We start from the raw sequence: 27,185 nt of genomic DNA on the forward strand, positions 1-27,185 counted from the left end.
AGTCTGAGAGAAGGTGCTTCTGCACAATTGGTGACACATGAGTGAGTCCTGTGGATTGTCCCTGTTACAGGACCAAGGAGAAAGTTTTACCACTTAAGATTTTTACAACTTTATATTCTAGTTATAAAATTAGGCCATGGTTCCTACTGGGCCTCCTCCTTTTATTACTGGGGGGGGGGGACTCACGACAGTGAAAAATACTAAAAGTTTGTCAAGGAAATATTGATAAAATAAGATAGAAATTAAGTAAATATATGCATGAAGTGAGTATCTTGGAAACCTCTGGTCTTTCAGTTCCATAATCAGCACATCACTGCTTCACGCAGACACTGTCTCCATGGTCAGTGTTTGACCCAATGACTTGTCTCTAAAGGGAGTTTTAGGTGGTGGTTTCGAATGCAAGCACTACTAATGGAGAAATTCATTTTTCCTCCCAGTTCAAAGCTCACGCATCATTCTACTACCCTCTCTTATGTGAAATTATGCAGTTTGACTTGATTCCTGAACTTCGTGCTGTTCTTAGAAGATTTTTTCTGCGAATCGGAGTGGTTTTTCAGATTTCACAACCACCTGACCAGGAACTTGGAATAAACAAGCAATGATGGGAACTTAGTATTTTTCTCTTGGCGTTTACATCCCTCCGCTCTTTAAAAGGACCCTGGAGCTGAGAGTTCCTCCCTGAAAAATGGTTTCTCTGAATTTCAGTGTCTAAAGGTTACTGACTGGGAAAGTGCTTAGAACTAGAACTGTCTTGCAACGCTCCAGTCCCTCTCAGTGATGGACCGTGTGTGTCATGTTGAGCAGAAAGCCCGTTTCCACAGTGTCAGCCATGCTCACAGGTCCTTCCCTGTCCTCGGTGGCAGGGAGAGCCCCACATATTCTTAGCAGGTGTGGAAGAGAAACTTACCCAAAGAACTATAGATGTAAAGATTTGAACTTCTGTAGGAAGTACAACTCAGGAGAGCTGTATTTTGAAGGATAAAATGTTTATAACTGGGGAGTGGGGGAGAAGAAATTATTGTTCACGGTAAAAGATATTAGCAACTATGGTATTCTTACTCTGAACTTTTTGCACACTCAGACTACCTGAGATACTGCTAATCGTCCTTCTGTGAAAAATGTACAGAGACGCAGGTCTGTAATATAAAAACCTTAAACATGATATAGTTCTTGCACTGTTTTCTTTATTTTCTTATTCATTTGCTAAATACCTATACTATTTTGTCAAATGCACTAAAAACTTGGGTTGAACTTTTTGTCTTTTTATTTTGTGGGGATTTTGGTTTTGCCCTTTACGGGGGGGTTGGTTAACTTTGAAGGTTGAACATGCCCAGAAGCTGTTGTGGCCGATACTTGTCATGATCAACAACAACAACAACAAAGGGTAAAAATACCCCTACTGACATAACTACCTGTAATATACTTCTCTTAGGGCTTTGAAAGATGAGCCATTAAAATAGAATGATCCTTCATGGACTGAACTTGAATCATTGCAAAATGAATCTAGGCTGCTGTCACTTTTTCTTTTGGGTGGCGGGGCTTGTTGTAGATTTTATTCTGTGTACAGAACTTAATGTTGAATATATTAAAATAATTCTGGCATGGTTTGGGGAGGTTAGATTTACTGGAAATGTATTCATACTGTGAATTGTGCTCTGATGGTTAAAAATTACAAGATTGTCAAGCATTCCGTATTAACAGTGGATGTAGAAATTTTTTCAGATGGATAAAATGTATATGGTACAGATGTAAAGTTTTCTATGTAAAAAATTCTGTACAACTTTCTGTACAATATTGATTCTCATCGGGCATATTCTAATCAGGTTATAGGTCAATAAAGTTTTTGGATTATTTCATTAGTGCAATCAAACCTGTGTAATCCACAGCCCCATGTTTCATTGGTTGTTTTTTTTGTTTTGTTTTGTTTTTGAAAAGCAAATAACTATGATAGGAAAAGGCTATTTTCTGCCAGAACTACAAATTAAATATTCTTTAGTTCTAAAGTTTTCTTTCTAGCTTCTGGCATTAGATTATCCCCCATACCCTGCTTTCTCAACCATAGGATATTAGTAATTTAATATTTTGTATATTTATTAATAACCCAGAATAATGCTACAGTATTTGAGTAGAGAAAAGACACAGTAAAGTTTCCTTCGGGGCAGTTGTGTGGTACAGCAGCATTAACAAGGAAAACAATGTGTCAAGACCATTTAGTTTTAAGGTTGTGCTGAAAAACAGGTAAGTGTTCCGCCTCTGCTCTCACACCTCCCTCTCTTAGACAGCGAGTAGTCACTGAGCTATGCATTGGTAAGTGAACAGTATGGATCACCCCCAGGACGGAGCCTGTTCCAGCCCAGCTGGACGTCACCCGCCTGGGTTTTCTGGGAGCCACCGTGACCTTCCAGTCTGTCTGACAGGTAAGTGTTATTTCATGGTGTTATTTCATAGTATCAAGCTTTCCCTAGAGGAGACAGAGGCCTTCATCTAACTTTCAGATGAAGAAATAAGAAAAAAAATCTTTATAGTAAAATAAACAGTGCTTAGATTACAAATCAAGTATTAAGATTTACATGCAGCTAAATTTCAAATTATGAAGTTCACTCTTTAGGTGAGCGTATCTGATCTTGCCTGCCTTGCACTGTCAGTGGAAGGAAGTGTGAAGCAGCAGTACCTGCACTCTGCTGTGTGGTAAGGACGCTACATTATCGTTTCTTAGAATTTAAATCTTTTCTAAAGGTACCTCTCGTGAAGTGATTAGAAAGACCGAGTCACTCATTCAGGGTCCATAGTGGCACAGCGAGGACTCCAGTCCGTCTTTAATCCAGGGGGTTCTGCCTCCACCTTCTGGGGCGCCTTGTCTAGAAACCTCAATCCCAGTTAAGAAATGAACATTGGTAATAAAAAATAATTTATTTCTATCAAGAAGTAGTTAAATCATATAAATTCGTAAACTTAATCCCTTAATTGGCACAGAAATAGAGGCAGGAGGATGTAACATTTTAGTGCAAGGCTCGGGGAATAAAATCAATTATGACTCCCATCATTTATACTGAATCAGTTATAAATAACATGGAAATAATTTGATTCTCATTACGTAGCAACTGGAATAGTGACAGCTAATGTATTTACTAATGAATTATTTCAATAGCAATAACAAGTGTACATGTAACAGGGTTTCCTGGTTTTACAAGATTGTTAATACACTTGTGTTTTATTCACTACTTTACCACCGATAAGCGGAATTTACAATAATGCACGTATGGTAGTTGAGTTCATTACCACCCTGATTTATGGCAAAAGTGCAAAAAAATAATTCTATATAACTCTACGTTATATATAAATTAATCATGGCCTTTTATTTATGTACATAATATACATTATATACATCACCTTATACACAGATGACTTTAGTAATTCCAGGTAGGGGTCCAAGTAGCACATATAATTAAAGGTTCAGAGTAAACACCCCTTTCACCTTAGAAGGCACTGCGGGTCCAACACAGGTTTATTTAACCGTGTGCAGTAGACAGGCCCTGCCAAGGGAGAGCGCCCGGCTTCCCAGGAACCTGCTGCTGCTCTTGGTCCAGTTGCTCTGCCATGAACTGTTTCAGCGTCTCTGAGGTGCCCGGGCGGAGCCAGGGTTCAGTTGCTACGGAGTTTGATCCATCGTCACCCAAATGCCTCATGAAGTCATCAGGGTCAACCAGTGAGCTCTCGTCATCTAGAGGAAGCAGACACGTGCCTCAGGTGGGTACCGGCAGGGGTGAACACAGACCTGCAGCTCTGCGTTTCTCCACAGTTATGCTCTAAGCTCGTAGTTTTGGTCAGGTACCCCTTACTTTAGAGGCAGGAAAGCAAACCAGGGAGGGACCCAATTTTTTTAAAACAAAATGCAACTGAAAATGACTCCATGATACCAACAGCAGAGCAGGCCACAGGAGTGTGGACCATCTTGCTCTGTGTCACCTTCAACAAGGTTTTCCCTGTAACACTGCTTTAAGGAAATGACTTCCACTCCACTAAGAGAGCTCTTCATTTGTGTTTCATTCTTTAATTGATTTGATAGTATTCAACTTCTACATCTATATTTTACTTACAAATATAATAGGAAAATCTGTCTTCCTACCCTGTGATGTCAATTTCTTTTTTTTTTTAAGTCCTACTCAGTGAAGGAGTAGCCCAGCAAAGGGACCTGTGCAATCAATTTAATCCACATCGTATCAAAAAGCTCCTGTTTGGAAGGACAATGTTAAGACAGTTTAGCAGTGGAATACCTTCCTAAAGAATAAATCCTTAAAATGCTATCTTCTCAATTTAAAAATATCCCTGTTAAATATTCAACTTACTGCTTCTAAAAGAAATTGAGGAACAAGAAACAAGTTAAAAGAAAATGTGAAAAGCACTGCTTTCCCACTGTTCCGTGTTTTCCATGTCTGATACGAAACGTACTCCTCCGTCAGTTTGCCATGTTTGCTGGTGTTAGTTATGGAGTTAACCATCAGAACACATGACAGCCTGACTGCTAGACAGTGTAGGAGTAGTTTTAAAAACTCGGTATTAAAGGTAAGATCTAAAAATATCTTAAGAAAATTGCTCAAATAGATCACTGTTTGCTAAAACTAAAAATACAGCGGGACTTATGTACTATAAAATCATCCCAGTATCCTAATGACTAACACTGAAAGGCGGTCCACGCTGGCAGAGGCGTGCCAGTTGCCTAAGGAACTGTCTGTGTCCTGCCTGCCTGTCACCAAGGCAATGGCAGCAGATCCAACATAATGAGATTAAACTCTGACTTACAAAAGGAAATCATTAACTGAGGCTACTTTGTGTCCACAGTACTGAAAGCCAAGTAAAAAGGTAAAGTCGTTTTCTTTGTAACACAAATTTACAATGTGTGTGAACTCTCAAAAACAAAGTTTTAAAATTTCTGGTATTCTCTCACTTCAGTAAGGAAGCATTTTCCCTGCTGAAAGCAAAGCCTGCACATCTTTATAAGCAGAAGTTTTATCTGTTCAGGACCCACTCAGAAAAGGGTACCCTCTATGGTAGAAAGAATCTGATGCAAAATTAATCCGAGTACTAGTTTTGCAGGATAGTTTGAAATCCTTTGAACTAAGGGGCCTCTAAAACTCATTGCATCCGTCTCCCAGCCATAAGGGAGAGCGGCCGTGTAAGCATGTTAGTCCCCTTACAGAATCCGCTATAGGCCATTAAAGTTGGCCATTTACCTGTATTAATGGGTTTATTCTGGAGTTCATGCAGTCTTCGCATTCGTTCTTCATTTTTCATTCTAATCTGGTCAATGTTTATACTGGATACAGATTTCAAAGAGAGATCATCTGGTGGTACATTAGGAAGACTGTTATCCTGTAGTGAGAAAACAGAACTTCAGAAATGAAATGATCATTAACATGAAATATGTTCAGAATAGGTGAATCAAAACACGTTCTTACCCTTGATAAGTATACAGTGTGATGAACAAAACAAAATAAATGAAAAATCTAACATTTACATTCTAACTCGTGTTTATCCATGCAGGATCAGACGAAGGTACTGTTTGTGATAACAGAAACACTGCTACACTGGAGCACAGTTACCATATAACCCAACAATTCTATTCCCAGGCATACACGCATACGAGGTGAGAGTATCAAACAACTCGTATACAGATGTTAAAAGCAGTATTCATAACGGACAAGTGGAAACAACCTAAATGTCCATCAGGTGTTGATTAATTTAGGGATAGTCTAATTTCTACATTTTTAAATTTTCATCAAAAAGGAATTAAGTCCTGACATACTATAATTTAAATGATCTTTGAAAGAAAAAAAAGCCAGTCACAAATGATCATACTGTATGCTTTCCTTTGTGTGTCCAGAAAAGGTAAATCTGTAGACAGGAAGTAGATTAGTGGTCAATAGGAAAATAAGTTATTGCCACCTGGTGGTAAAGCTGTGTGTGTGTGTATAAATTATATATATATAGAGAGAGAGAGAGAGAGAGATCATCTAATAACAGCATTTGTCATTTGGTCCAGGTTGTCTGCATGTTTTATGACCTGTGACCTTGGGCATGTTATCTGGCCCAAACAGAGATGTCGTCTATATAATAGGTTTTCCAATAAATGGTATCACTTGCTTCCTGTGCCGTCTCAGAATGCCTATATTCTGCGGGTGAAAGGAGGGAAGCTAGGGTAAGGAATTATTTATAGGGCAGAGATCCTGTGCCAAGTACTAGGCCTATACTTATAGCCACCCTAGGAGATAGGAAAATATTACTTCAAAGAAGCCAAGCAATGAGTTCAATAACTTGCTCAGGGTCATCCAGCTAGTTGGTGGAAGAGCCTAGATTCAGATCCATGTCCACCATATTACAGAGCAAGTACCCCTTATTTACTGGACCACACCAATTTAGCATGGGCCAGAACCCAGGCCTCACTCCTAAACGGGGGGGGGGAAGAGTGGGGGGCATTCCATACATACAGAGGCCAGGCCTTTCAATTTTCTCCTCCTGCGCTCCCGTGCAGAGGGCAGAAGAAGGGCGTCCTCTTCAAAGGCAGGATATGTCTCACCGTAGGCACCTGGAAGGACCACACAGAGAGAAGTACGTTTCAAATCTTATCACTCCTCCGAACCAGGACTGTCTTATTAGCTTTAAATGTCCTTTACACACAATAAAATACACCCACTATAAATGTACATAACTCAGTGGTTTTTACAGAATTGTGCAGCTGTCATTATCTAGTTTTAAAACATTTGTCACCTCAGAAAGTTCCCTGTGCTCGCTGCAATCACTCCCCACTCCTGCCTGCCCAGCCCAATGAAACAGTGGCCTGCTTTCACGCTTTCCTGAGACTCCACGTGAGTGTAATTATACAAAGTCTTCCACTTTGCAATGTGTTTGAGGTTCATCTATTTTGTAACATCCCAGTAGCTGGTTCTTTTTCATCGCTGAATCACAAGTGCTCTCATCATATGGCTATGTCACATTGTCAGTGTATTCAGTTGGACATCTGAATTGTTTCTAATTGTTAAGCTATTACGATCTTTCATGGACATGTCTTTTTTGTAGTCATGTTTTCATTTCTTTTGGAGTATTTCCCAGGAGTGAAACTGCTGGGTAACTTTACATTTAGCCTTTTTGAGGAACTGCCAAACCATTTTCAATAGTGGTTTCACCCATTTTACATTGTAAGAAAGTCCTAGTTTCCCACATCTTCACCAACATTTGGTAGTCGGTCTTTTTTTTCCTCCCAGTTACAGTTGGCACTCAATATCATATTTGTTTCAAATGTACAGCACAGTGGGTAAACATTTATATCAAGGAATGATTGCTAAATGTTATAGTAAGAGTACATTTAGTTTTGTACAGAATCACCACTGTCTTGCAAAGCATCTGAACCATTGTGCATTCCCACCATCAAGGAGTAAGGGTTCCTGTTCTTCCATATCCTTGCCGGCATTTGGTGGTGTCCATGTTGTCGATTTTGGCCATTCTAATAGGTAGGAAGTGGTATCTCATTGTTGTGTTAACTTGCATTTTCCTGATGACATGAAGTAGAACATCTATTTATATGCTTATTTAATGAACTCTGTTTGGATCTCTTGCCCATCTTATTTAATTGGGTTGTTAAGAGTGATTTAGATATTTTGGATAGCACTTTTATTTCAAAGGTATCTTTTCCAAATATTGTTCCCCAGTCTGTGGATGGTCTTCTCATTCTCTTGACACTTTCACAGAACATTCATTTTTAATGAGGTCTAGTTATCTCTTTCATGGATTGTACTATTGTATCTAAAAAGTCATTGTTATACCCAAGTTCTTGTTAGTTTTTCTCCTGTTATCTTCTTGTTCTTTGGTTTTGCATTTTACATTTAGGTCTAAGGTCCATTTTAGTTTATTTTTGTGAAGGGTGTTGCATGTAGATGTCCGGTTCTAGGCACCAATTGTGGAAAAGACTTTCTTTCCTCGGTTACACTGCCTTTGCTCTTTTGTGGACTATGCTTGTGTGGGTCTGTCCCATTGATCTTTGTCTCTCCTTCTGCCAGTACCATGACTGTATCTTTACAGGACATCCTGAAGTCCGGTAGTGTTAGCCCTCCACTTCGTTCTTCAGTGTGGTGCTGCCTCTTTTTGGTGTACGGGTCTTTTGCCTTCTTTGTTAAATTTATTTCTAGGTATTTTATTCTTTTTGTTGCTATTGTAATGGAATTTTCTTCATTTCTCTTTCTCATAGTTCATTGCCTGTACTATATAGAAACACCACAGACTTTTGTATACCGATTTTTGTGTCCTGCAATTTACTTACGGTTGATTTCTAGTTTCATACCATCATGCTGAAGGAGATGCTTGGTATGATTTCAGTTTTAAATTTATTGAGGCTCGTTGTGTCTCAACATATGGTCCCATCCTTGAGAATGTTTCATGTGCACTTTAGTATTTAGTAAACTGATAACCAGATGTCTCTTTTGCATTCAGTAAATAGTGCTTAGCATACAATTGTTTTCTTTTACATGCTCTGTGTGCAGGGTTTGAGCCCATGCAGTGGGAGTCTCTTTGAGAGTTCTGGTGCCAGCCAAGTCTTCCCTTCAGGTAGATCATTGCGGAGCTGGCTGGAGGGGGCTCTGCAGAAAGCCATGTTCAGCCATTTGTGCCTGGCGTGGGGGGCATATGGTGGGAGCTACCAAGTGATCTGCCTGTAGTTGCTACTTATGCTAGGATTGGAGGTGCTTGGGAGAGACTATGCTGTGTTTCAAGGCTGGCACCAGACTGGGGACCCTTGGTTGGCACCATGATGTGAGTTGAGGCCAGCTACCACTGTGTCAGTCCTGTGGCTGCTAGTTTAAGCTACATTACAGGCTGGCTGCAGCTTATGCCAACCTTAGCAAAAAGTACAGGGCACACGGAGGCTAGCTGTTGCACTCCTGGGTTTTGTGTACCTTTATGAGACTTGAGGAGAATCTGCAGTGAAAGCTGGGAGAGGTCACTGTTACAGGCTCCAGCAGGACAGCATGTTGGGTGGGACGAACGGTCCTACCAGGTTAATGGAGAGCTCAGGCTGGAGGAACCCTCAGCAAACAATGGTGCCTGCCCACACTTCCTTCCCCAGACAGAGCTGCCTTCACCCCGTCCCTCCTGCCCTCATCCTAAAGCGAGGAAGTTCAGAATGTGGGAGGAGGCAAGCACAGCCTTTACCTACTTCACCATTTTGACAGGAAGTCCTTCCTCTGACTTCTAAAATTAACTTTAAATTATTCTGATCTGGAAAGCATTGTAAATCACACTTGATGATTACTTACTACGAGTGAAGTATTTTTTAAATATTTAAAGGAAATGTTTAAAATTTTAACAAATAGCTTGGTAAAATAAATATACTCACCAATAAAAGCACTATCAGATTCCAATAATGAATTTTTTAAGAAATCGTTAGCGTTATCTCTGGGCTAAAAGAAACACCATATGTTAATTAGTATTTTTGTTAGTCCCATGTGGAAAAAAAAACATTTTACTAAGAGGCATAAGTGTCTGCAAAATAGAATAGAGAAAGGTAGGACTAGCTGCTTTCCTCTCATACTGCATTCCAATGCCCAGAAAATACGGGAGGAAAGGGAGGATTTTATTAAGAGTTATATTACTGCTGATAAAAATAGAGTATATTATAAATCTTTAAGTGGTTGCTGGGATTCTGTATAGTGCACAATTTCCTCCATGCTAGGAAGCGGAGATGCAAAAATGAGTAAGAGTTTCTGCTCTGCAGTAGATCTCATAGTCCTGGGAGAGACAGGCCCTCAGACAATGACAGTTTCCAGAGGGACATCGAGTAGGGTTAAAAAAAAAAAAGTTACACTAGGGTTTGGTTTGTAATGAGCTCTCAATGTGAGAGGTGACTTCACCTCACCAGATTTCTAGGATGTGCTGCATCACTCCCATGAAGAGCTGTCGTTTTTATAAGGAAACAAATTCAAATCTCCTTTTTAATACCCATTGTCTCTGACTGCTTTCTAGCTGATAACAGCATCCAATATTTACCATGTGTTCTGAACCAGCTGTTCTTAAGCACACATACTCCCCAACCTCCATCACAGTCCTCCGATAACTGAACCTCTCCAGATTCATCCTGTATCTTTTATAATCCAGTTTCTAGGAAAAAGATCTGAAAATTTATGAGCTTTTTTGTAAAAAGCTAAGACTGACAAAATATGACATTTTAACCAAAATTCTAAACGTTAAATTTCAGTATCTTTTCACGGAGAAATGTGGTCACCTCTGAGAGAGAGACCAGCAGACCTGCAGTGTCCCGGAAGCGGTGTCGGTACGTCTCAGGCCGCACGGCACCGGAAACGGGAGCTCCAGGGTCCAAACCTGGGCTTGACTGCTGCCTGGCTGTGACACTGGCTCTGAAGTAAACAAGGACCTTGCACAGCACAGGGAGGTACAGAGTGTGCTGTGGTAGCTGTTAGCAACACTGTCATTGTTACCATCACCACCAGTTAAAACCAAGCACCCGCAGCTACTTCCTGGGCAACTGTCAACCCGGCAAGGGTTTGACTTTCATAATGCTACTGTACCATTTCCAACCTCCACCTTTTTTCTTGAATTCTGGCTCTTTACTTGCAAGCTCCAACGGCTTATCTAAAATGCATCTCAAGCCTACCATATCCAAATCTAAGTTCTTGATTTTCTCCCACCCCTACATTTTTTTACTCCTGTTTCTCAGTCTCTGTAATAGCAACTCGCAACCAAAAAACCCTGAAGCCCATCTGACTCCTCTCATACCCCACATCCAACCTGTCAAAAATCCTCTCAGATCTCCTTTCAAAGTGAGTCCAATCACTTCCCCTGCTCCAGCCCAGGCTATGTCACCTGACCTCTCACCCAGATGACAGCAGTAGCTTCCTGTCCCCTTGTCTATTCTCAGTGAAGAGTCGTAAGTGATCAGGGTAAAACATGAAATAAATCACATCACTCTTTTGCTCAAAAACTTTGGAAACTTCTCAACACATTCACCATGTAAAAGGCAAAACCCCATGTCAGCCTGTGAGGCCCTGCAGTCCAGCCAGCCCCCTCTCCCTCCAGGACTCGGACGCTCAAGCCTTCTGGTCTCTTCCCGGCTCCGGCCTGCGCCAGGCCCCCACCACTGGGCCCCTGCTTCCTCTGTCCCACTCTCCGACGTCCTTATTGGAATGTTACCTACCCTATTTCAAATCGTAAACTGCCTCACCCAGGACTCCCAGCTGTCACTCTCCAGAACCCCACAATTCCAAATTCTCTCTCTCTCCCTCGGACCAGAAGGTAAGCCTTCAGAGGGCGGGGAGTTTTGTTTTTGTTCACTCCTGTACCTCCAGCACCTAGAACAGTATCTGGTCGATAATAAGTATTCAATAAATATTTGTTCAGTGAAATGGCTCATCCCTAACTTTTTCTTCACTGTTTGCACAGATGTCACCTCCTGGGGATAAGAGTGACCCCCTTACCTTGCCTCTTCTTTATAGGCCAACCACTATGGCAGACACTGATCCCTCTGTGCTTGCAAATATTAATGAATTTAATACTTATAGCACCTGCCACTGAGGGTGGATGTAAGTAAAACTTGCCTGAAGTCACAGTTAAAACCTAACTTGAACAAGCTCTAGTCTAAGCCCGTGGTCAGCACACTGCAGCTCCAGAGCCACATGTAGCTCTTGGAAGAAATTTAAAAAATTTGGCTCTCAAAAGAAATTTCAATTGTTGTACTGTTGACTAATGAATTTGCCAAGCAAATCTCTAGCTACCCAATGCACTGATGAAACAAGATTTAAAATTCTTAATTCAATTTTCCCAAAAGTTCAAAATTGGAATACTTCTCATATTCCTAAAAATACATTTTATTTAAAAAAAAAAAAAAAAAAAGCTTGAAAAATTAGAACTGGTTTCTTACCATTCTGTGATCTTGTACTTGATCTCTTGGGATGGCATCCAAGTCTACTGTAGCCGATGGGGGAGAAAAAACAGGTTAAAAAGCATTTGAAAAGTAAAATAAATTTTAGAATATCTTTTGTGACTGTACGGAAATTACTTGTCAACCATCACATTACAAACTGCTTTTAAGATATTACTTATCAATAAATACAGTCCAGCATTCATTCTAGTTGGGTAAAATTCTCCTATTCCCAATAAATATGAAAAGTAAAATCATTGTGCACTTAGAGCTGATGCCTATAGGAAAAGAAACAAGGCAGGATTCTCCACCATCTTCCCATAATCCTACAATCTGTGGAAATTTGTTAGTGGGCGTCCTCATATGTAACTGAAGGAAGCTAACCTGGTCCCGGGGGAAGGTTTTGGATCTGTATCCCCAAGGCCCCTCCAGTTTAACGGCATTCCCACGTGTCTCTGAATGTGTGTCAGAAGCTGGGGTGGTGGTTGTGGGGATGGAGGCCTCCAGTACCAAAATGCACCTGCATCTACCTGGGGACTACTTTTGGGTCTCCTAAAGAAAATTCCACTAAAATGGATATAAAAGTTGAAGAATGTACTTCTCTCCCCTGATACTGGCTCACTATCATAGAATTTGGGTTATTCTGTTATCAACGGATGATAGAAGAGCCTGAACTGAAACCACTTTAAAGTTCTGTATCAGATGGAGGAGAAACTACCCCTAGATCAACTGTTACCCGAGTCCTGACCAGTGATCTGGGCCTGAAGTGTGGCACCTCGTACTCCCGTGAGTCTCACACAGTTAAGAAAGGTTCCTCAGATGTGCAGCCTGCCAAGTAGGGTCTGAAGTTTTCCTAAATACACTTCCTCCTATTCTTGTTTCCTGGGTGCTGCACTTTTATGACTCATTTCCCATGGCTACCCTCCAAGGTGCAATATGTGCTGGGGTCATGCAGTCACCCATCTCGTCATGCGGTCACCATCGATGCTCTGAAGCAGCCTGCTCCACTGCCTCCAGGTGCCCAACCACCACCACCCCGTTACACTCCAAGGGACCCCGGATTTCTCCTTCGCAGCATTCATCATCCTTACACTTTTTATCATCTACTTCTCCAACAGTATAAGCCAATGCTCTACCAACTTAATACCATATCAAAACTTAAAACAGATGCACACAGTAGAGAAACGCCCCATCGGGAAGGCACTGATGTGTTTGCCCAGCATGCCTCCCCTTGGGTCCTCGTCCCTGTGTCACATGGCCGCATCCAGGCACCAGTCCTGGTTCTAGCGCGTGGCTAGGCCCTGCTCGGGCATGGATGGAGGGAATTCCTGACCCCAACCAAGCCAAGCAGACCGTTTCTGGGTCTAAAGGCTGAAAGGGTCTGTGGTCGTGGAGTTGCCAGTAGGAGGAGCCTTCCTTGGACAAAACACAAAAGATGGAGAAAGAAAGCCATCAATAAAACCGTTTGTCCCATGGAAGCAATAATTCTCTCTTACCTTGAGCACCTTCCTGCATTTTTATTCTGTTCAGTCTCTTCTGCTGCGCTCTCAGCAGGGCTTGCTGCTGAATCTCTAAGGTGTACTGATCTCTTGGAGGATCCGGGTACATAAGTTTCAGATCCGCTCGTGTTACTGAATCTGTCCCAAAAAATAAGTTATAAAACTATGTTTAAAATCTTTACTGTAACATGAGTAGCCTTAATTTAAAAATCAAGGGACAATATAAATGGTAGGAAATCATCATAATTAACACAAAACTAATATCTATATATATAAAAGCCTATGTGTGAACGACCAGTTGCTATGATGTGCACTGACCACCAGGGGGCAGATGCTCAATGCAGGTGGTCAGTACACTCCCACATGGGATTACCACTCAGCTGACTGACAGGCACAGGGCTCATGGCTGGCAAGCATGAGCCTCACCCACCTCCGCAGCTGTGCTATAGAGCGGCAGGGGCAGGGGCAGGTACCATGGGGGCCGGGAGGAGCGGGAGCGGGAGCGGGGTTGGGCTCCTCCCCGGCTGCCTGCTGCTTCATGCATTACTACATCCCAGGCCTGCGGGGATCAGGCCGAACGAAACTGGCAATCCGCCATCCTCTGCGGGGTCCTCGCTTGTGAGGGTGCATGTGCACCAGGCCTCTAGTTCTTTAAATAAATGCCTTTCACAAACCTAACAACATTATAAGGGAGCTGCCCAGAACGAGCAGCAGCTTAATGATGTATTTATTCCCAATCACCACCAACCACCCCACTCCTACCACCCCACTCCCTCCAGATGCCCAAGGCAGATGGCAGGTAACTGCACAGATACATCCCACAGTGAGTCATCAGCCGTGAGGCAGTGTAATCACAGCTGATCCCTGTAATATACTGGGAAAATGAAAATATGTTATTGGCCAATTAACCTTTTATCCCTTGCAAATAAAATGTAGGAAGCAAGATAAAAGCAGACTGGCTAGCTGAAACCGGTTTGGCTCAGTGGATAGAGCATCGGCCTGTGGACTGAAAGGTCCCGGGTTTGATTCCGGTCAAAGGCATGTACCTTGGTTGCGGGCACATCCCCCATTAATGTTGAACATTAATTTTTTAAATCTTGAGAATAAAAATAGTCCATATATTTTAAAAGCCTTGAAAATATTCCCTTTGATCTAAATAATACCACTAGGATATAATTTAAAGAAATTATCCTAAATATGTAAAAAGCTCTATGATCAGAAATAGTCAAAATAATAGTGAAAAATGGAAAGCACGTTGAATATTTAAGAATTAAAAATGTCCGAAACCGGTTTGGCTCCACGGTAGAGCGTCGGTCTGCGGACTGAAGGGTCCCGGGTTCGATTCCGGTCAAGGGCATGTACGTTGGTTGCAGGCACATCCCCGGTAGGGGGTGTGCAAGAGGCAGCTGGTCAATGTTTCTCTCTCATTGACGTTTCTAGCTCTCTATCTCTCTCCCTTCCTCTCTGTAAAAAATCAATAAAATATATTTTTTTTTAAAATTAAAAAAAAATTAAAAATGGTAAGGGCAAAGCTAACAGGAGAGACCCTGGAGACACATACCTGTTGGACTGGACCCTGACTTCACCACCTCTAGACTGTTTCCTCTCTGAAAACGAGGTAACAACTAAGCCACATGGTGAGAACTGGATGTAATAATTTAAGGAAATAAATGGCTGCTTTATGGTTTAAATCTTTCTGATCTCAAGATCTCTTTATATTCTTAAAAATTGAGGACCCAATGTCTGTCTGTCTCTCTCACACACACATACATCATCTTAGCTTCAGAGCAATGAAGTCATCGCATGCCATTAACTCTGGAAAACCTATACACGTGTGAGAGAATAAAAGTGATATAGACAATATCTTAGTTTTAATAAAAGTAGTTTTGACCTCACAAGTTCCCTAACCATACTGTGAGACCTCTGGATGACACAATCCTAAAATATAGTAAATAAGCAATAAATGTTAAGCTAAATAACTGTAGTATATGTACTTGATGACACTGTAAATCTAAGAAAGAAAAAAGGGAGAGAAACATCAATGATGAGAATCATTGATCGGCTGCCTCCTGCACGCCCCCTATTGGGGTTTGAGCCTGCAACCCGGGCGTGTGCCCTTGATCGGAATTGAACCCAGGATCCTTCAGTCTGCAGGTGGATGCTCTAGCCACTGAGTCAAACCAGCTAGGGCAATTATATCTTGTTTTTCTTTTCCTTTTTTTCTTTTAGGTTCCGAAAATAAAGATTAGAAAACCTCTATAAAATGATTTTTCCCTTCTTTTATCTTTCTGTATTCAAATTTTTCTAGAATAGATATTACTTTTAAAAATAAGAAAACGTTGCCGAAACCGGTTTAGCTCAGTGGTAGAGCGTCGGTCTGCGGACTGAAAGATCCCAGGTTCGATTCCAGTCAAGGGCATGTACATTGGTTGCAGGCACATCCCCGGTAGGGGTTGTGCAAGAGGCAGCTGGTCGATGTTTCTCTCTCATTGACGTTTCTAGCTCTATATCTCTCTCCCTTTCTCTCTGTAAAAAACCAATAAAATATATTTTTAAAAAATAAGAAAAAGTTTAAATTCTGGTTTATCAGAACACACATCCAATGATTTGTCTCTTCGACTCAAACACTGTTGGATGCGCCTAAAGAAATATCACATATAACATATTTTGGTTCCTCTAAGCATCTTCAGTCCCCGGGCCTCTGTGTACCTGGGCTATGCTACTTCCCTAAGCTTTCTCTCCTCCTCCTCCATCAAACCTCCTCTGCCCGCCTCCTCTAAACATCCTACAATACATTCCCTCCTGTGCACTCAGACCCTGCTCTCTCCAACAACCACTCCCTCCCTCTCCTGCTTCTGAACCCCTTCCTCCTGTAACAACTCTACATCCTCCTCTCCTCCTTCCCAGCCAAGCTTCCTCCGGGGCCTGTTTTATTTAACTGTTTCCAGCACTTTGCCTCCTGCTCAGTCCTCACCCCCAAGTCGGTTGGCTTCCACAGAAAAGATGTAGCTGAAGTCACCCATCACCTTGGATCCAACTGGAACTTTCCAGTTCATCGGATGCAATGCCTTCTCTGATACACTCTTCCCTCAGCTCTCAGGATGTCCCGCTCCGTCTTGTTCCTTCTCCGTCTCTTTCCTAAGCTCATCTTGCTCTGTCCACCCTCCATGAAACCCCAGGGGCCATTCCTCACCCTTTCTGTGCCATCTGATCCACCACTGAGGCTGGACCAGCTGTTAGGCCAAGGCCAAGCTTCAGCCTGGTAAAATGGAGCACCAAGGCACATAGAAGTGTGACTCGCTTAAAATAGGTCATGGATACAAACGTGTCTGAAGATCCCTGGAGATGGGCAGAACACTGTGTCTTTACAATACAGCCTTCTACACACCTCTGTCTCTCAGCTCATTAAAGTCCTGAATGTTCTGCCACGTAGCCGAGTCCAAGCCCCTCGGCGACGGCCTTCTGACGGGAGCCTGCACGCGGTGCCGCGCCATGTCAAACACATCCATGGGGCCCCTCTCTCTCCTCCTGTGAGAGACAAACGGATAAATACTGATTTACGGCAGGAAAGCCTGAGTGCGCATTTCATTCAAGCAATCTGGCATCTTTCACCAGAGTTGATTATAAACGTATTCTAATACCTGTTACTTCAGTCCCTCATTAAAAAAAATAAGGTATTTATAAAGTCATTGTTTATAATCTTCCAAAATAATCAGGTGCAAAGTATTTTATTCTAAGAGTAAAATGATTTAGCTTCACCTTAAAATGATCATGGAGCATAAAAATCAGTCTTTGAGGTCAGAGAAACCAAGATTCAAAGACCTGCTCCACTATTTGTTAGCAGTTTGACCTTGATTTCAGCATCTATAAGATGCAGATAGTATCTTCCCCTTTTAGTCTTAAGAGTATGAGAACTAAGTGAAATTATATCCTGTAAAGTACCCAGCATACTTGACAAGTAATAGGTATGTAATAAATGTAAACTTTCCTCCAGCCTAAAATAGAAATTATACAGAAAAAGATGGTATTAATATGCAGCCCCATTATAACGTTCATTATCCACAGTCCCCACTAATTTTACAACGGGCTTTCAGGAAGCTTCAGCCCAGTTAGTTACTCAATACTCCATTCGCAGGGAATGTAACATGAGGTGGCGCAGGAGGGAGTCTCCCACTCCGGCTCTGGGGGAAGAGGGGACTGAGAGGACAAGGATGAGAGGTGGCACTAGCCCAGCTGCTTCCCTCAGCACGAGGCAGGCCTCTCTCGCTCTGAAAATGCAGCTCCAGGCTGGAGGGGTCAGAGAGCCGGCCGGATTCGGTCTTCATTTCTTGATGCCCTAAGTCTTCCCTGGGCCCAGGCAGGGGAAGAGCGGGATCACCACAGGCAACACCCCTGCTCTCCGAGTTTCCTTTCAGGGGATGGACTCACAGGACCGCAAACTACTTGGTCAAGGCTGACACAGACCTCTAATAGGATGTCAAGAACTGCAGTAGAGGCTCATTAAAATGTAAAACAAAAATAAATACTAAAACTAGAAGGCCATTAAAATACATAAGTCCTGCCCTGGCCGGTCTGGCCCACAGACCACAGAATCTTGGGTTCGATTCCCAGTCAAAGGCATGTATCTCAGTCACAAGTTCCATCCCCAGCCCTGGGGGTGTGTGAGGGAGGCAATAAATCAATGTGTCTCTCTCACATCAATGTTTCTCTCTGATCTCCCTCTCCTCCCCTCCCCCTTCCACTCTCTAAAAATCAATGGAAAAAATATCCTCAGTGAGGATTTTTTTTAAAAAGGTGTACAGAAGTTCTAGCTAATTACATTAATGTTAGTAGTAAAAGAGGCTGCTAACCCTATTAAACAGTTCATGGTTAGGGAGAGTATTTCTGGTTTTCCTTAAAGAAATGCTACTTCTTTCTTCTTTTTCTTTCCTTTCTTCTTCCTCCTCTCAACTCTTATGTCAATACCACCACCATAAATATGTTATTGGCAGTACAACAGGACAGTTACAATGCTCAATTTAAATATTTAATATACAGTTAAATATCTACTAAATAGCCCATATTTTAATGAATTAACTCAATAATTGTGGATAAAAATTTATGAATGCCGCTTGACATGAAATTGAAAAAAGTGTATCAAAAGCATATTAATTTTAAAAGGACCTATTTTGTCAAAAGAAAAAAGAAAAAACCTACTATAGCCCTGACTGGTTTGGCTCAGTGGATAGAGCGTTGGCCTGTGGAGTGAAGGGTCCCGAGTTCAATTCCAGTCAAGGGCGTGTACCTTGATTGCGACACATCCCCAGTGGGAGATGTGTAGGAGGCAGCTGATCGATGTTTCTCTCTCATCGATGTTTCTGACTCTCTATCCCTCTCCCTCTCTTTAAAAAAATCAATATATTAAAAAAAAAATACCTACTGTATACAAATAGACTAAAAAGTCATACCCTCTTTTTGTATTAGTTGCACTGAATCTCTCCACTAGAATATCATTTTTTTATCTAAATTACTTCTAGGAAAAAAAGGCTGGTATAGTCTTTAAATTTCACTAATAATATATTTTTTTTAAAAAAACACTTTCAAACATACAAACTATCCATTCTAATAAATGGGGCTTTACAACAAAAATTAACCCTGTTCCGAAACTGAAATTACCGGATAGGTTCTGACACACGATTCCTCGTCTTAAACACAAAAGAACTGGGAACAGATAAAAATGCCACGTGAAACTTGCCGTATGTGCATCTCCTCGTCGCTGTCCAGGTGCAGCAGCCGCCCCTGCAGGCGCCGCTCTTCGCTCCGGAGCTGTTTCCTCATTTCCGACAATTCCATGATCACATTCTTTTTCTCCTCTGCAAGGTCCCAGCGATAAGTGAAAAGAACAAAAGATTAGCTTTGAAATATAGTCTGGCTTACCATAAAGCTAAAATGTTCAGAAGGGTATTGTCATGAAAGTTATTTTTAATGTTTTACATAACAAATCACATTATGACTATCATTAAGACTCACAAACACATTTCTGATAATACAGAAATTTCAAAAGTTAAGCCAAGTTTTGGGGTGGAGGAGAATGTCACCATAAAGGGGCAGCACAAGGGTGACGGACGGAATAGTTCTGCACCTTGACAGGCAGTTACACAAATTACACAGGTAAAGTGCAAGGCACTCCACACAACACACAGAGAGCACATGTGAAACTGGCGACGGTGTGCAGAACACAACAGTGTCCACTCCTGGTGGAGACACTGTACTCGGTAGGATGTTCTCACGGGGGAAGCTGGGAAGGGGGCCCAGGCCCTCTCTAGCTCCCGAGTGTTTGCAATGTTCTGAGTCTACAGTGTCCTGGATTACAGGGTTAGCAGGTAACCCTACCTTCCGCGCGGAGCTGATTTTTCCTGGCAGGCACCGGAGGAGACTGTGCCCTGGACACGGAACGGTCCTGTTAACAAGCATGACAGACAGACTCAGTGTGTCTTCCCTACTCAGAGCTTGAAGAGAATACTTTTCTAAAGTACCTGTATGTGAAAGAAGCCAAACTCCCCACTATCCTACCCACAAACTTCCTGCTCCCACTCTTCCCTCCACAGATGGTGGGGTCCTTGCCCGTCCAGAGAACTCCTTCCCCTGAACTCGGAGCTGGTGGCTCCCACTTCCTCCACCTATCACTCCCTTTCTCCACCCTTTTCCTCTCCTTAATCTCAACTGAGCCTCAAAATGTATCCCTTTAAAAAAGTTATCTCGCCCTTCATCACTCTTGTCCATTCCCTCCTTCCCTTCAGAGCCTTGCTGCTTTGAATGGTAAATGCAGTACATATGGTGTCCTTGTTCCCACCCCCTCTCCCCTGCACAGCCAATGCCCCCCTTCACTCTGCACCCATCACTCACTGACCCGCCTCCCCTACGTCACCAGTGGCCCCAGGGCCACACTCAGCACCAGCAGCAATTGGCATCATTGCCACTGCCTGTCACTGTCTGCCTCCATGTCCTTACTCTGCCTCTTCAATGTGGGTAATTCTGTAGCATTCCATCTTCAACCGCCCCCATGCTCATCCTAGACAGTCGTACTCAGTTGACAAACAACAGCGCTCACGACTTCAACGACAGATCCAGTCCAGACCACCTTCTCGGCCACAACCTCTATTCCCAGCACCTGCTCCATGGAACCCTCACCAGAAACTTGATGGCTGTCACTGACTCCTGCCTACCAGTCAGTGAAAACCACCATCTGTATTTCTTACCATATCTTGATGATGTCACTCTTCTCTGTAATATTGTCACTGCCTTTCTTTAAATAGTCTCACATCTGGACTTCTGCAAAAGCATCCTGGCCTCCAAAATGTATCCCCACACCTCTGCCTAAGAACACATTATCTACCACAGACCTACTGCATCCGGATCTCAGAGGGTGTGTTCCAGGAAGATGTTCTTGCAATGTTTATCTATTTTGGTAATTAACTTCAGGGCACCAAGTTACAACCAAAGCAGCAAACTACTGTAGACATGATCTTTATTTCAGATCTTAAAAAATTTAAATCTCATTCATTCCCCCAACCCAAAATAACTTAGCTAAGATTAACCAATGAGAAGAAATAGTGCATACTTGAATAAAGGCACTCATAACGCTGTCAACTGAAGGAGGTCTTTGGAGTTTGCCTGCAATTTTGTTCTGAAGAGCAGGAACCACAGGAGAAGGCTGTCTTAAGCGCTAGGGGGGAAAAAGTTTTATTTAATGAATTATTTTTATCAAAAAGTCAGAAAAACAATATATCAGTTATGATAAACATGAATAGGTTTGATATCCTTATTTTAAAATGACTCAAATAAAAAAAAATTCAACAAACTTAAGCAAAACAATATCATACTGAGTATTAGGAAAGCAACAAAAACAAAGAAAGAGAGCCAAAATTAAAAAATCATCTTAATAGAAATAGGACATTTAAAAAAAACAAAAATCCTTTTCTGGAAAACAACAAGTAAATTTCTAAAATCTCAATCCCTTGTCACCAAGAACATCATGAGGGAGGGAGTTTCCAGATCAAATTAGGGTTCCATGTCTCCGAAAATAAAACAGGATTTCAGCTTACAGTATAATAAAGCTAAACATTCCCACTTCACATTAAAACCAAATGCTGAAAACATAAAAACTCCCAACAAAATGCAATTGTACAATAATTTGGGTATAAAAACACCTCTCCAGCTCAGAGCTTATGTAGAGGTTAAATTTTCACTTTGCACAGCAGAAAACCAAATGCATTCACTGGTGACTCTGATAAAACTTCTAGGTGACCAAAAGCAGAATCAAAAGGACAATATAATCTGTAGAAAATCAAGTAAATAAAGCATCGTCCACATAATAAGACAAGAAACTATCAAGGAAGCAAAACAAAGAGCTAGAAATTCCATTAATCTGATCAAATAGACTGGTTATAATAAATATAAATAGAATTAGACATCCATCTAAAAGACTTAACTCTCGGATTAGGGTTTTTAAATTATTGTTAACTAAGTAAATATACAAGCTAAAAATAAAAAAAATAGTAACAAAAACTAAAAAAGTAGAGAGCCTGGCAGCTGGTGTTGCTCAGTGGTTGAGCCTCGACATATGAACCAGCAGGTCACAGTTCGATTCCTGGTCAAGGCACATGTCCAGATTGTGGGTTCCAGCCCACTGTGGGGATGCCAGAAACAACCAATCAATGATTCTCTCTCATCATTGATGTTTCTCTCTCTACCCCTCCTCTCCTCTGTGAAATCAGTAAAAACATAATTTTTAAAAAGTGTGGTCTACAAGCCAATTGCATCTGAACCCCTTAGGATGCTTATAAAATGCAGATTCCTGGCCTGACCTCAGACTCAGTAAATCAGATACTTTATAGATGAGACCCACGAATATACATTTTTATAAGTCCCCCATGATAGCTGTGCATAAAGAATTTTAAATACAGCTTTAAAATATGAGCACAGGTATGAACTAGATCCATTAAGGGGCAAGTGGCTTTTTAGGAAGAAAAGTTTTCTAACAGCTTTGATGCACGTACCAACTGTGAACGACAACCCTCCTCTGCCTCAGAGTACCGACTCCAAACCAGTCTATGGTGAGCCTCCAGGTTTTTTCTAATTCCCAATCCATTGTAGACAAATGCACAGAGTCAGAACACATTACCAGATAAATGAAAAATTTTAACAAGACAGCTCTGTATTAGTAGATTTAACAGACATCAAATTACTTTGACAAATTGCTACTTAAGTTTCCAAACACTTATTCTCGATTTCTGTACTTGTCATGGGTTTGGAGGATGCTGGCCCACAGACAATGGAAACAAGACGACAAGCTAAGGAAACCTATCACACTTACCAGGGAAATAGCAACGAAGCTCAATGACATCAGGAGGTGCCAGGAGTTCGGTTTGGGCCCCCAGAGGCCACTGCACCACAGAAGGGGCCACACGCCCCTCCTCCACTCCCCTTTATGTGACAACGCTGCCACCCTCACCCTGAAAGGGGGATAACTCCGGGGTCGGCATCTTTGTCTGCAGCTTACCTTTGTTTCTTTCCCAATTACATTTTCTCTTTCGTAGTAGTGCTGGAGTTGTTTGTGATGTTTTTCTTCTTCTTCTTTCTTCTTTTTTTCTGCTTCTTTTCGTCTTTCTTCAGCTAACCGAATAAGCTCTTCATTTTTTAGTCTTTGCTTTAAAATAAAGAGAAAAATATATATACTCCATACATTCTTATAGTCCATTCAAAAATGTGCTGCCTTATTTGTCTAAAAGGGATATAAAATTGAAGATATAAATGAAATAGTGTTAACATTAAGAAGTTGTTTGCTGAATAATAAAGTACTGGAGGCCTGATGCACAGATTCACGCAAGAAGGGCCCTCCTTCCCCCGCTGCTGCCACCGCCCTCGCTCCGGCCCGCAGCTGCCTTCCCGCCTCATCTCTTTCCTTCCCCTAGTCTTCCAGCTTTAACAGAATGATATACAATGAGTGGATATTGATCTGGAATTCTCTAAATGTACCCCAGGACTGGTCTCCTCTGTCAGTAATATATATCTCTTTAAATCGGAATGAAAATTCACTGCAGACTAACAGACAGCTGGAGTGGGGAGGCGCACCTCCTCCTCCTTCTCCCGCTTCTTCTCCTGCTCCTCCTCGTACTCCTGCTGGATCCGCGCCCGCTGCTCCGCCAGCCGCTTCTCTTCTTTTTCCTCTTCAATCCTCAGCCTCTCACGCTCAGCTTCCTCTCTCTGTTTCTTCTCCTCTATCTAAAGAATTAAGCATAGTTATTTCTTTGTAAACTACTACCAGGTTGGAATGCCACTTATTTTTTACTAGTAACCTATGAACTCAACATTTGTATCCTCTTTCTGCAACTTAAAATAACTTCTAAACATTTCATTTCTTGTATTTTATTAGGAAGGCTACCTAGTGTAACATGAAGAGCTAGGAGTAACATTCTAGCTCCAGCAAATACAAACTATGAGACCTTAAGAAACTTCCTTGTTCAGTTTCCTCCTCTTGTAAAAAGAGATATTAACGCCCACATCTCAAAGGAGTGCTCCCAGAAAGGATGTGGAGAATGTGAGCGCTCCTCCTCGAGGGGAGGCACTGAGGGAGCCATCCATGTCTGTGTTATTCTGTAGCAACTGACGGAGAGGTCTCCGCTCCCTGGCTTGGTTAGTGTCCTGAACAGCACATCAGTGCTGCAGCATCCAACCATTCTTTACGCAAGATCCCCTCCCCCAGAATGTCCTCCTTCCGTCTTATCTACTGGCGAGTGTAAGGTAGGACTTCAGCCCCCAGGACTCAGCACAAGGTTCCACCTGGAATGGCCCTGGGGCATGCAGTGCTGATGTCGCTCTGGGGGACATTCTAAGGCAGAGTCCACGTTCTGGCAGAAGGGACCCCAGAGAGCCTGCAGCCTCCAAGACTTAAGTGGGGAAGGAAGCCTGCACACTGGTACTCAATAGGTTTCAGTTCCTCTTAAGAACACGTTAATTATGGCCATCCGTATTATTTTACCGTTCCTGCCCGCACAGCCTCTAACTTCCACATCGTATGTCTAGCGCTGCCGATGTTTTGAGCTGTAAGAACTTTAATCTTCACACATGTCCAATGATTGTACAAAGCTAGGGCTTTTTCCAACTCTTCTTTCTCACAACACCGGTAAATATGCACAATCCTAACATTCAGTACTAAGCAGTGTGCACGTAATCGTTTCTCCAAGTATCATGTACCTGGAGAAAATATCATTTATGATCTCTACAGCGGAACATCACATCTAACACTCAGTTCCCCACTCTTCCCACTCAGAAAAAAAATCACCATCAGGGTCACTTCTCCATTAAGGAGTCACACACCTAACGAGCCCCAAGAAATGTCGTTCCTACAGAAACGCTACAGTCCTCATCAGAGAGAGGAGAGCTGCTGCTGGGTGAGTGCTTCTCAAACTATAATTCAAAACCACTTCAAAGATTCTACAAATAGTTCAGTAAATGTTTTATTTTTAAAGTTCTAATTAAAAATGGTGCCTAAACACTCACGTGTTGTTTACCAAATTTTAACCACGTGAAGACTTCTGTGCATAACTTACATTTGTGGCGCAGATAAGGAGCCAAGGCCATCTTGTGCACAGATCTGAACATTTTACAGCATCTCTTTTTTTAAATATATTTTATTGATTTTACACAGAGAGGAATTGAGAGAGACAGAGTTAGAAACATCAATGAGAGAGAAACATCGACCAGCTGCCTCTTGCACACCCCCCACTGGGGATGTGCCCGCAACCCAGGTACATGCCCTTGACCAGAATCGAACCCAGGACCTTTCAGTCCACAGGCTGACGCTCTATCCACTGAGCCAAACCGGTCCCGGCCTACAGCATCTCTTTTAACAGTTAAGTTTGGAGTTATATCTGTCTGACACTATTCTACTGTTGATAGTAATAATAGATATCATTTAGCTAGTTCTGGATTAGACTTTGAGGGTGAAAAAATGGGGATAGTTAAGAGACTGGTAAAAGAAAACATGAAAACCACCATTTGACACTGAGGGTTTACAGGTGTGAGAACTGAAAGCTGGACTTACGCTGAAACTAAAATAGTCAAAGTGTCCCCATTAGATTTTTCCAGAGGGAAAAATTCCCTAGAACTGTAAGTTCTGTACCTACAGATGTGATGCTGAAGTGAGACCTGGGTTCCAGCAGTGGCCTCATAATGCCTAGCTCTACCATCATAGACGGCCTCTCTGCCTGTATTTTAATTGCACATCATAAAACACCTTTCTCAGAGAGTTTTGAGGTTTAATGAGATATTATATGTAAAAGTATCTTATAAACAATAACAAGCTATATATTTACAATGTTTGTTTTTTCCTGAATTCTACCCTAGACCATGTAACACTTGCTAAGTACAATAGAAACTACTTGAATTTCTACTTGCTGTCAGTATAGGCAACATACAACAGGATCTTTCAAGTTCAACCAGTAACTCTGTAACCCCCAAAATGCTGCTGCCTGACTTGAGCGGCCAATATCTTTGGGGCCTCGGATTCCACTTTCTGGTATTCTGTAACTCTATTCATTCTGTCATTCATGAGAAAGGCCTTTCCATCATTTCCACAGTCACCACTCTAGTAAAATACCTGCTTCCAATGTTTTAAACCTCCCAATAATAGATCCTAAACACTAATGCCACAGCATCCTAAGGCTGCATTTATTATGCCATTCCCTTAGGTAAGGGTCCACAAAATTAGAATTAGAAAGGAAACATATTTGAGTAGAATCTCTTTTAGAGGAATTTAGGAGGCTGGGATTAGACTGGATAGCCTTAAATGTCAGGCTAAGGAATTTGGAAATTGCTGTAGAAAAGAAAAGCTACTACATACACCAGGGTTTGAGTAAAAAGAAGAAGAAAAAACCACCAGTGACATGTGAAGTCCTATGAAAGGAAGATTAAGTAGATCCCAGAATTAATCTGCCCCTGCACTGTCAGAGTGGGTGGAGAAGGGGAGACAGGAGGGGAGAAGAAGCCGAGTCCCTCATGGGCAGGTCTCTCCTTCATCTCAGGAGCGCCCCCTAGTGTTGGCACAAGGGTGGGCACAGTATAGGAGAAGTCTGTTCAATAAACACTGGATTCACAAGTGCCTTCCTTTGGGCATTTCTAATATTTTAAATGCTATTTGTTTACATACATAAATGCAGCAAATAAATGCAATAGTGATTAGATCGTATTTTAATTTATTTATAATGTATACTACTGAGTCAAGAATATCAAATCTTTTGGGGGAAATATTATTGACATTCTACTAACACATAAGCATCTAGAAAGAGTAATTCTATACCTAAAGGTGAATATTTTATTACCTTCAGTTTTAGAAATTTCAGCACTCTTTAACAATTAGTGATTTAATAAAGTTTAGAAAAGATTAAGTCAACTGGTATACCACCTGTCTCCTTATTCTTTTTTTCAAATTAAGTGACATAATTTTAGTAGTACCCATATCTGATATATATTACAAATTGTAGATAACTGCTTGGCACTTTAAAATTCATTAATCACGTGGATAAAATCTTTGCAAGTTCAGTTCATTAAAACCTTTATGAAACTTGAAACTATGATCAAATAAACGTTTCACCTGAAACCGAAGAAAATTCTTGTATGATTCTTGCTGTCTAATCTGAAGCTCAGTTAGGGGCTCACCAAATACATTTCCCCGAGCAAAAGGAGAGCTCTGTATGTGCATGTGTCCTGGAAAGAGAAATTTGCCA

The 27,185-nt window shown here is 41.7% G+C and overlaps 2 protein-coding genes across 11 annotated transcripts in view; one reads left to right on the forward strand and one right to left on the reverse strand.

Annotated features, from left to right (window-relative positions):
* The window catches only part of ARFGEF1 (ARF guanine nucleotide exchange factor 1), a 94,188-nt gene extending 92,301 nt beyond the window's left edge, over positions 1-1,887 (forward strand). For all 3 annotated transcript variants that reach the window (XR_014793159.1, XM_084864359.1, XM_084864360.1), the window contains exon 39: positions 438-1,887. Coding sequence is in view for 2 of the 3 variants with exons in the window: in XM_084864359.1 (XP_084720485.1) it covers positions 438-602 (165 nt within the window). In the remaining variant the exon portion in view is untranslated. The remainder of the gene's footprint in view (positions 1-437) is intronic.
* A 1,443-nt stretch (positions 1,888-3,330) lies between these two features.
* The window catches only part of CSPP1 (centrosome and spindle pole associated protein 1), an 80,812-nt gene continuing 56,957 nt past the window's right edge, over positions 3,331-27,185 (reverse strand). For 7 of the 8 annotated variants that reach the window (XM_084864361.1, XM_084864367.1, XM_084864366.1 and 4 more), the window contains 13 exons: positions 27,053-27,165; positions 23,533-23,682; positions 22,961-23,107; positions 21,020-21,124; positions 19,792-19,858; positions 19,154-19,271; positions 16,808-16,947; positions 13,417-13,557; positions 11,921-11,967; positions 9,383-9,446; positions 6,486-6,583; positions 5,232-5,370; positions 3,331-3,721 (listed from right to left, as the gene is read on the reverse strand). In XM_084864361.1, coding sequence (XP_084720487.1) covers positions 3,510-3,721; positions 5,232-5,370; positions 6,486-6,583; positions 9,383-9,446; positions 11,921-11,967; positions 13,417-13,557; positions 16,808-16,947; positions 19,154-19,271; positions 19,792-19,858; positions 21,020-21,124; positions 22,961-23,107; positions 23,533-23,682; positions 27,053-27,165 — 1,541 coding nt within the window. In that variant the 3' untranslated portion in view covers positions 3,331-3,509. The remainder of the gene's footprint in view (positions 3,722-5,231; positions 5,371-6,485; positions 6,584-9,382; positions 9,447-11,920; positions 11,968-13,416; positions 13,558-16,807; positions 16,948-19,153; positions 19,272-19,791; positions 19,859-21,019; positions 21,125-22,960; positions 23,108-23,532; positions 23,683-27,052; positions 27,166-27,185) is intronic. The other variant, XM_084864363.1, reaches the window with a different exon arrangement.

This window comes from Pipistrellus hanaki (genome assembly GCF_964339955.1).
Source record: "Pipistrellus hanaki genome assembly, chromosome: 17".
NCBI classification, from domain to species: Eukaryota; Metazoa; Chordata; class Mammalia; order Chiroptera; family Vespertilionidae; genus Pipistrellus; species Pipistrellus hanaki.